A 10,802-nucleotide genomic window follows, 5' to 3' on the forward strand; every position below is an offset into this window, starting at 1 on the left:
AGTACATGTCCAGGCCCATCTGAAGTTTGCCAGATAGCATATGGATTATCCAGAAGAGGATTGGGAGAATATCATGTGGTCAAATGAAACCACAATAGAACTTTTTGGTAAAAACTCAACTGGTTGTGTTTGGAGGAAGAAGCTGAGTTGCATCCCAAGAACACCATACCTACTGTGAAGCATGGGGGTGGAAACCTCATGCTCTGGGGCTGTTTTTCTGCAAAAGGGACAGGACGACTGATCAGTGTTCAGGGAAGAATGAACGGGGCCATGTATCGTGAGATTTTAAGCCAAAACCTCCTTCCATCAGTGAGAGCATTGAAGATGGAACGTGGCTGTGTCTTCCAGCATGACAATGATCCCAAACACACCGCTCGGGCAACGAAGGAGTAGCTCCGTAAAAAGCATTTCAAGGTCCTGGAGTGGCCTAGCCAGTCTCCAGACCTCAACCCCATAGAAAACTTGTGGAGGGAGTTGAAAGTCCGTGTTGCCCAGCGACAGCCCCAAAACATCACTACTCTAGAGATGATCTGCATGGAGGAATGGGCCAAAATACCAGCTACAGTGTGTGCAAACCTGGTGAAGACTTACAGGAAACGTTTGACCTCTGTCATTGCCAACAAAGGTTATGTTACAAAGTATTGAGTTGAACTTTTGTTATTGACCAAATACTTATTTTCCACCATAATTTACAAATAAATTCTTTAAAAATCCTACAATGTGACCTCCTGGATTTTTTTTTTTCTCATTTTGTCCCTCATAGTTGAAGTGTACCTCTGATGAAAATTACAGACCTCTCTCATCTTTCTAAGTGGGAGAACTTGCAAAATCAGTGGCTGACTAAATATTTTTTGCCCCACTGTGTATATATGTATATATGTATATATATATATATATATATATATATATATATATATATATATATATATATATATATAGTGTGTGTGTGTGTGTAGGTATTTACAAATTGGGCACATACATCAGATGTGCTGTTCAACATGAGTCTGGTTCTGCTCGAGGTTTCTGCCAATTAAAGGAAGTTTTTCTTTGCCACTGTAACTTGCTTAAGGCTGGAAAGTGCTCTGCTCATGGTGGATTAAGATGAGATAATACTGAGTCTTGCCTGTGAGATGGGCATGGTCCTTATCCTGTCTTGATGTTGGGTCTTTGTAAATAATGTAACAGAGGGTACTGTGTAGACCTGCACTTTTTGTAAAGAGATAACATTTGTTGTGAATTGGCGCTATATAAATAAAGACTGATTGATTTATTCATATCTGTTTTCACGCATGCAATTCTATAAATTATATCCATGAAGTTTATCAAATTTTGGGTCATATGTTCTTTCATTTTTTGCTATTTTTTGTCTGTGTGTGTGTGTACCACGTCAGCGTAGCTACAATGGCTTATACTTAAACATTCTATTAAGAGGACTGAGTTAAGGCATTTGCTCTCTGGCAACATCCCTGTGTTGTTATCTGACTATAGGGTTAGTGTATTTTTTTAGGAATGTGCCAACAGCAGCATTGATGATATTAATAAGGATTAATGACAGTTGATTATGTTGGCTGTTTGAAGAACTTTCTCACCTCTAAGTTAAGGTATATCTCTGCTGGAGGCATCACTGGCTACGATAACAACATCAGTTCCCAGAATCCCAGCATTCATTCTCAACTTGTAGTTTTTGTAGCAGTGACGACTGTAACAAGTATAAATAAATGCTGTGTCTGTTTTAAATCAATATTATCTACCCACTGCCACTGTTGTTCAGCTCTACATTATTCTTCAAACAAAAAACACTGTGGCTCTATATATAACTAGTTTTGTCCAGCAGAGGGCAGAAAACATGCAGGCAAACTGACACTACAGTAAACAAACAGCAGCTTGACTGTTGTTCTAGACCGATAGAGAACTTAGCGTGTGAAAACTTTGACACTTGTTCTCTGGTTCATTCATTTGGAGTTTCATTACTGCCACTAAATGAACTCAATATCAACTTGTCATCTTAATTAAGCTCTAATTTCAACTCCACTGCATTGTACAAGGAAAAGTATTTTATTGTTTGTTTTTCTAACACCTGACTCTGTGGTTATCATGCACAAGTAACCGCATTTGCCTGTTGCTGTTCGGCAGGTGGTTAAATATGGTGAAGAGCTTTTGGATAATAGCAACAGGGAGCGGTTCCACAACACACATTTAGTGTGTTTTTATTTATTTGACTCACAATTAGGTACATTTCAAGCAGTCACAATTTGTTCACGTGAGCTTTTATAGGACAACATGTCAGGGCTTATTAAGAGCATGTTGTATTTTATCACACTCCTTAGAGTAGACAAAAACAGAGAAAAGAGAATTTTGGAGATGTGAATTACAAAACTAGGCTGATAGAAAATCGTGCCAGTCTTTTAGTCTTTTTGAATTGAAACGCTAATGGATTCCAGTCTCCCACTATTCCTAAATTATGGTCAAATACTATTTGATTTTAACATTTTATGAAGAGGGAGATGTAGATGCCAACTTCCTAAGCTAACAGCAGGAGGGGAGACTTCAACATTTCCTCTGTAGATTCTTCCTTTTCCATGTTAGAAAAGGGAAACTATGTCAGTAGGATGTTCAAGTTCAACCAGATTATGTCTTTTTTTTATTATCCTTGCTTTATTGACTATAATGAAAGGTTCTCAAATTATAGTATTGCAACTTCTGCAACATGGCAAAATTTAAAACATAGTGTGATGCCTGCAAACCAGTTCAGGCAGGCAACTTGAGTTAAGATAATATGTCATTAATCCTTAATTTCTAGATATCAAACACAAGCCTTGTTCTGGGGTTGCAATGGTGTTTTGATGAGTACAACCTGAGTTGACCGACTGAACTACAGTTATACAACCTCAGTCCATTGACTGCAAGATAAACAAAATTAAAAATAGACACAAAGAGATAGACAGGGGTAGGAAAAATGGAGAACAGGTTGTGCTTTCTATGTGAGAGGGGAGAGCTGGTCCTTCCTCCCTTTTCAGTGTGTGTTTGATTTTGTCAGCCTGGAGGTGTCAGAGAGGGACAGAGAATAAGAGAGAATCTGCATGACTGAGCTGCAGACAGGGAGATGGGCAACTGAGGTCAGTGCACACATTCTCACTGTATTGACAGTGCAATAATCCCATGGGGCAGCAGGCCTGTGGGTCTGCCTTTGAACCACACAGTCCATTCAACATAAGAACAGGGAAACATCTCCCACCCCTTTGCAGTCCCCAGCATTTCATTTGCAATCTAAATCTAAAACACAGGGTGCTCGAGAGTCACATCAAAGGGCTTTTTGAAAGCTCAGATCGAGCAAAGACTTGAAATAAAATGACTAATTACGAGCGTTGATTAGTAGGCCATGTAAGCTACAGACTAATTGGATTGCACAATGTAGTACTGCTTTTGTTTTCTGTGAATATTAATGACGGCTTTTTGTGCACAAAAAAAGCTGAAATGGTGATTTTGTGTGTGTGTGTGTGTGTGTGTGTGTGTGTGTGTGTGTGTGTGTGTGTGTTTACAGTAAAACATTTGTAAGAAGAATATTTTAGTGATTTGATTAAACAAAAAAGGGCAATCCAAATATTAAGAAAGCCCTGCTTGTGAATGCATTGCTGTGTTACTAAAGAAATTCTGAGAAATGTAAATACATCACAGCTCAGAATTATGGAGATGTTTATCTTTTCAGTGTCTGTTACTTTTTGGACCAATCAGGCTCTTGTTTTCATCTTTATACTGTCAGAGGTTGATTAAAGACATCTAAAAATTTTATGAAAAAAGAATAACATGCAATTTTTTTCCCCCTTGCGTCCATAAATGAAGATTTAATGGAGACCAAAGTTGGAACTAATAGTTTTGTTTGATAGATTAATCATTAGCTTTATGCAAAGTGTACCGTAAGTGGGTGTGTAATGATAAAGCAAATCTGGCACAGTTCAGGCACTGATGCCAAGTCTAACAGCAAATACATAATTCAAATGTGGAATAAGCCTACTGTATTCTAGGGTTTGTTATTGTAACATTAGAAGTCATGAAATGACTGCAAAATGAAAGTGATGCAACTGGAACATTTTTTGAACTACTTAGAGGACCTTTGAGATTTGAACCTTCCTGCCTTGGTTGGGCCTGCTCTTTGCTTTTCCTCCACAGTTTGTTTGTCTTTCTTGTGGGTTGAAGGAAGGCAGGTTTTTGTTGTAGCTGGGAGCAGCAGGCAATTCTCTCTGTGTATAATTAAGACTTAACTATTGAACTATGCACACTCTTGGTCTCCATTTCTTCCTGCACCATGGTATTGTTTGGTTGGCTTTGGCCTTCTTTGCAATGTGTCCCACTTTACAATACTTTCTACTCATCATCCACTCACTCATCAGCTGACACACTGAATAAACTGATAACTCAGCTCATAATTAAAGCTATAAAAGTAAACCAGACCATCCACTACATAGTTATTTTTTGTGTCTGGAACCACTGACGAGGGGTAGGTGCCAATCAAATCAATGAACTGCACTCTGCAGAAAAAGCTTTTGTTCATTTTTTTACACGACAAGGAATCTCAATAAGTCAGAAATCTCAGAGTTGAAATTATTATTATTATTTTGCTAACAATCACGGTGTAGACATGTACGGACAAAATCCATCAAGAAAAAAAAGTTGTCACTTTTTCCACAGGGGGTGCCAGAATCAGCACAAACTGGAAGTTTCATGTAGGAGCTTTAAGTACGTCCACATTGTTAATAAGCTTTTACTGTTTAGTTTAAAAACTGTGTATGTCCCAAATACGGTCATTGCTTGAGAGCAGGGTCATGACACCTTTTAAGCCTACATGGATGAGGGTTCATGAACAGTCTCTGGAAATTGATAATGGGAAATTTTAATATGTTCAATAACTTGCCAACTCTGCAAATAAAGGAAGTTTGATATCATCTGAAGGGGCACCACATAGTGATAAAGAGTAAGGAAAGAGGGCCCATGACCAAGCGGCAAACTCCGGTCTCAAACGATGAAGCCAATGCGGAAGTGATATAAACTGCAATACATCGAAAATCCGCTTGAGGCTGGCTGCAGAAACACCGGAAACCACATAGATATGAATGGGAAAAAGACGATCTTTGCAGCATTAATAAACATGTTTACAGCCTGGTTCAAAAAACGGCTTGGCCCTACAACGCTAATCTCTCTAATGGCATACACTGTACGGGGGGTGAATTTTTTTCTAACGTGATGGTTAAGAAGATATTAAGATTATGAGTTTTGCCCAAATAAGGACATGACTGACGTGACTCCCGGTCGGGAACACACAGCCATTGGCTAAGAGACTCACACTACGTCACACTCTGCCTAGTTGAGTTCCGCATTACCAATATGGCTGCCGCCGTCGATTTGCTTCAAAACAGCTCTCAGGAACAGATGGGTGACGTCACGGATACTACGTCCATATTTTTTACAGTCTATGCCCATGACTCACAGGTTTCCTAAAAATAGATGGAGGGGTATTCATGCTAAACTCTTGTGGTTGCAATTTTGGAAATGACAATTCAGCCAAACTTTCAGTCCACTTGGAAACAGGCATAAAGGTGGAGGTGGGGTTGAGCTCCTTACTAACCTCTAACTTGCCTGTCAGTCATCTCAGTCATAGCTACAATTATTTTTCAACACCAAAGGTAGCTGCTTAGTCTCTCCCATAGACTGTTTAAATATGGACGTAGTATCCGTGAAGTCACCCATCTGTTTCTGAAGCTCTGTTTTGAGGCCAATCGTCGACAGCAGCAGTATTGCCGCTGTTGAGCGATTGTGACGTAAAAAGGCGGGCTTTGAGCCTCCTAGCCAACAGCTACAGTGTTCCCGTCTGTCAATCAAGTCAGCTGTGCCTCTCATTAGCTGACTCATAATCTCAATATCTTTGAAATTGCAGTATTTGAAAAAAATCCACCCCTCCCTACAGTGTGTGCTGATCTAGAAATTAGCTATCAAGACTACACTTGTCTTTTGTACCAGGCTGTAAACTTGTTTATTTCTGCTGTAAAGATTGTTGTTTTGGAATTGGTGTGTATGTGGTTTCTAGTGCTTCCGGAGCCAGCCCCAAGCGGATCCTCAATGAACTGCAGTTTTTAGCACTTCCGCATTAGACTCATACTTTTAGACCAGAGTTTGCCGCTTGGCCTCTCCCAATGTGATATTTTTCATGGGGCCCAAAGCCCCCTTTGGCAACCCCTGTTGGCGCCTCTGTCAAGTCAAAAAGAGGTTAAACTTGGACCCGTAGAGATGATTTTCCTAACTGTATCTTTGTGTTGTGAAAAAAATACAACAAGGATTTAGTCGAGTAAGCAAATTCTGGTGTTGTTTGGACTCTTCAGATAGAAAATTCTGAATTCAGTTCTGGTATTTTGTTTCGCCACAAATTGTTGTGCTTGGGGGATGTTAATTCAGCATCATAAATCCTAACCAGAAGCATGGTGCTGTTTGTTGCTATGTATGCTGACATAAGACCCATTTTGTTCTCTGCTCTGAAAGCCTTACCATTATGTGAAGAACCCATAAAGAGGCATCTGATTGAATCACATGTTGTTACCAAGGAGATGTGTGGGACTGGTTTTGATGCTGTAGGTCGAATGGCTACATGGACAATCAGGTTTATTTTTGTGAAGACTAAAATACTGAATAGAGAATATTTGAAAAGTGTCTACATTTCCACATAGATACGACTCTGCTTACATGTTGCTTAAAGGAACAAATATTATTATATGATTATATTATTATAAGAAGCTATGTTCCAAATGATGATCTATGGTGTTTTTACTTTCAGATTTTCTAGTATATGAAAACCAGAGGGTTTGTGTCTTGTTATACCACCATGTATAAAATGTGTCAGACAGAATCGTGTAGCCCACTTGCATTCACAACAAGAGGGGGGTGAAACGGATGGGAGGGGGTCGATGACAAGCTCCAGCGAAGGGGGATTTTAGTGCAGGTGTCCTTGGCTTTCATTTTTTTTGACACCTCGGAGACAAGACCCGACTGTAAGTCGCCTAAAACTGTTGACGAGGACGCAAAGCTGATAAAACACTAATAAATGTCTGGTCTGCCTTGAAATCCTGAAAAGAGCAGAGAGGGAGAGATACGCTCGTCTGGATGAGAGACCCCCGCTGGGTGAAGACACGCAGCGTATGTGAGCTGAGCCGTGAAAGCTCGCTGCTGCCATTGACTGGAGACTGAGGCTGAAATGGGAGAGAAAACGAAGGGAAGCGAGCGCGGGAGGAGAGGGAGCATCAACCTCAAGAATAAAACATCGCTTCACTGATCATTATAAGGTATTATACGTCGTTTACAGATTAGCAATTCTCGGTGTTTGGCGCCGTCTGGACATTGTCAGTCGACGACGGTGATGGTGATGAAGGCTTGAACGGTGGCAATTACCGTCGCCAGACAAATTCCATTTTTCCCTCTGCAGATGTGGGCTGTGAGAATAATAAGGCCAGAATCCGTGTGTGAAGGAATTAAAAACTGGTCACGGTGAATAAATATCAGTGATGGTCACCTACATTGTTGCAGGTTCCCTCAGGATGAGTCTACTGGACTGTATCCACGTGTAGTAAGTGGTGGTCTGTAAGGCGAGGCTGCATTTATAAATAATGAGATTCAAGTGGAAATTTGCACCTGAAGTCAACTGAAAAAAACATCAACAGCAGCTCAAGTGGACAAAACCTGTGCTGCTTTTCCTTTCCCTTTATTCTGCCTAGAAAGATGGGACTAACCTGACTTCAGGTCGACACCTTTGCTGGATGTAAGACAACACATGCACCATTACCGTACTAACAATGCCAAGCTCTCAGGCGCCAAGTGTGGGCAGAAATTTTACTCAGATACCCTGGGAGCCTGGGTTCACTGGCTCCATTCGAGACCCAGTGTGGTCCTCCACTGCGAACAGTGTGGTGAAGATGTTGCTCATATCACTCATTGTGTGCGTGTCTCTGTTTGGAAATGTCGTGGTTTTACTGGTGTTCCAGAGGAAGCCTCAGCTTCTCCATGTGGCCAACCGCTTCGTCCTCAACCTCCTTCTGGCAGACCTCCTCCAGACTGTGTTAGTCATGCCCTTTGCTATTGCAGCCACTGTGCCGGGTGTGTGGCCCCTGGATGCCAGACTGTGCCAGGCTCTGGTGGTGCTCATGCACCTTTTTGCATTTGCAGGAGTCAACACCATCATAGTTGTTTCAGTTGATCGCTACCTGGCCATCATCCATCCTCTATCCTATCCCACCCGCATGACCCCTCACCTGGGCACCAACCTGATCATTTGCACCTGGGTGTTCAGCTTCCTGCAGAGCACCCCACCTCTGTACGGCTGGGGGGCCATCGACTTTGACCGCCATCACAAAGTGTGCTCAGTGGTGTGGTCCTCCAGCCTGTCCTACTCTGCAGTGGTGTCCACCTTCTCCTTCTGGCTGCCTGTGCTCGTCATGCTTGGATGTTACTGGATGGTGTTCAGGGCAGCTCGGAGGCAAAACGCGCTTGTGCATCCCATACAGACACAATCCTACTCTCAACCTTGCCCGCAGGACTTCCAGACACCTGGCAGTCCCCAGCGGCAGCCCCAGTCCCAGTCCCAGCCCCAGTCCCAACCCCAGCCTCTAATCCAGCCACAACAGGCCAGTTCACCTGATGGCCCTTACTCAGCGAGAGGATACCCTGTTCGAGTCAGACACAGACGCTTCCACTACCACTGCAAAGCAGCTCGGGTAGTTTTTGTCATCATGGCGTCATATATCCTCAGCATGGGGCCTTACAGCATACTGAACACAATATCTATGAGTGCTAGAGCAGCCGTACCCCCTTGGCTGTCCTCCCTTGCCCTCGTGCTCTTCTTCTTGCAGTGCTGCCTCCACCCGTACATTTACGGCTACATGCACCGCAGCGTCAGGAAAGAGTTCCTGGCTTTGCTCTGCGGGCTGTTCTGCAAACAGGGCCGTCCCAGACAGAGCTCAGCTGTGGAGAGCTGCTTCACGACTACAGAGGGACGTTTGAGGGCCAACTCTCACCTGCCCAGCCTGACTGCTCGGGTCCTGCCTCTGCGGACTTGGGAAGAGTGCACAACGTCATCCTCTCCCACCTGTGAGAGGAAGTCCAGGGACAGCCGCAAAGACACAATCTCCACCAGCATCAGCTCTGAGAGGGAGCTCACTGTCCACAGCAAACAAAGCACCTAGACTACCTTGAGGATTCATCTGATAGTTCTCGTTTACTATTACTTGAAGATCTTGTCACAATAGCCTTCTTGCACCAGGGTTTTTAATTTGAGGGTTTCTGCCATGGGAGTTGTAGTTTATTTACTTAAACACCACCTGTATGATCTTCACTGTTTCAACTAAGGTTTGAGTCAAGGAAAAAGATCAACTTATAGAATCTCTTTTAAAAAAAAAAAGTGGTCCATTAATTGTTGAATTTCGAATGTATAATAACATCCTACCTATATTTTTACTTGGTCAGACTTTTACATGAGACGGAGATCTGTAAATGCTGTTTTGAGATGTGTTAGAAATGCATATGTGTGCAGCTGCATGTCTCTGCAAACTGGCATTACTACTTTAAATGTGTAACATTATTTCTGGAGCACCTGTTACATATAGTGGGCATTCAAAAGATTTAAAGGTAGAGCAAAAATAAACTCAAGCAGCACATTTACATCAGTCAGGTAAATTGTGTGTTACAGTGACTGGTGTTCTTACCACTTTGCTTCAATGACAGGTTATAGGCGACCTAAAGTACAGATCTGCAGTATCTGCACAGCTACTCTAACTCCTTTAAAATTGTTCTGCATTGTACTTTTGTGATTCTGCATGAGTGGCAAAGAATATCTTTGTGTTGGTTTGCCTGTAACTAATGAACTCAGGGTATGCTTGTGGATGAATTTGTAGAGCTCATTCCTGTTCTGCTTGTTGAACGAGTGGACATGTATGTTTGCGTCTACGTAACTGTCTTAAAACGCCTTTCTAAGTAAATGACCACTCAAGTGATTCATTGTGTGGTTGCAAGCTGCAGAACACACACAAGTTGGTGACTCCCTCTTCTTGATGAGAAAGCAACATTGTCCTAGCCTCTCATGATTCCTTTCACTCCTGAATAAGGTGCACCTTAACGTGTGCCGCTGTGTATTTGGAGTTAGTGTTTGCTGCATTTGTGATGTCAGCCTTTCTCTGAGGAAGCACAGTATTTTATTGAAAAGATGCAGAGCTTAGAGAGCGTGGTATGACAGAAAGTGAACTCTGGTGGACTCATTTCACTTCTTGTTCATTGTAGGCTGCATGCCACAAGGTCTTATGTAACAGGTGTCTGAATACATGTAGATTTGTAAAGGCTCCACCTATTACAGTATTAGTAATAGGGCAACCTGTCTATTTAGAGCCACATTGAGAATGGGTACTTATGTAAGTGTTGTATGCTTGCAGTGACTCATCCCAGAGGAAGGCATTGGGTTTATTGGGTAGATGTGTTGCCAATAGATGTCAAGTGCATCAAAACATTATGCGCATTATTCCTGAAGTGTTTCTAGACCTTGTTTTGTCACGTTTTTGTAGCGTTACTCCTGGTGTGTTCTGACATTTTTTTTTACTATTACCTGACTGATATTTTTCTGGGAAACATTTCACAGAATCTGCCAGACTGGCATCTATTTTAGCCCTGGCTTAGTCAATGGTCACCTAGAGATATCAGTGTTTTAATGACAATCAAACTTGAACAGAGTTTGTTAGAGTGTTGTGCTGTAAAGGAAAAAGGGTAACAGTACAGTTTGT

The 10,802-nt window shown here is 42.0% G+C and overlaps 1 protein-coding gene across 1 annotated transcript; it reads left to right on the forward strand.

Moving 5' to 3' along the window:
• The first annotated feature begins 6,909 nt into the window (after window positions 1-6,909).
• Window positions 6,910-9,724, forward strand: gpr101 (G protein-coupled receptor 101). Its single transcript, XM_034690241.1, has one exon. It carries the CDS (start codon window positions 7,833-7,835, stop codon window positions 9,216-9,218), a length of 1,386 nt encoding a protein of 461 aa, XP_034546132.1. The 5' UTR covers window positions 6,910-7,832; the 3' UTR covers window positions 9,219-9,724.
• The last annotated feature ends 1,078 nt before the right edge of the window (window positions 9,725-10,802 follow it).

Source organism: Notolabrus celidotus, chromosome 8 (genome assembly GCF_009762535.1).
Source record: "Notolabrus celidotus isolate fNotCel1 chromosome 8, fNotCel1.pri, whole genome shotgun sequence".
Taxonomy (NCBI): domain Eukaryota; kingdom Metazoa; phylum Chordata; class Actinopteri; order Labriformes; family Labridae; genus Notolabrus; species Notolabrus celidotus.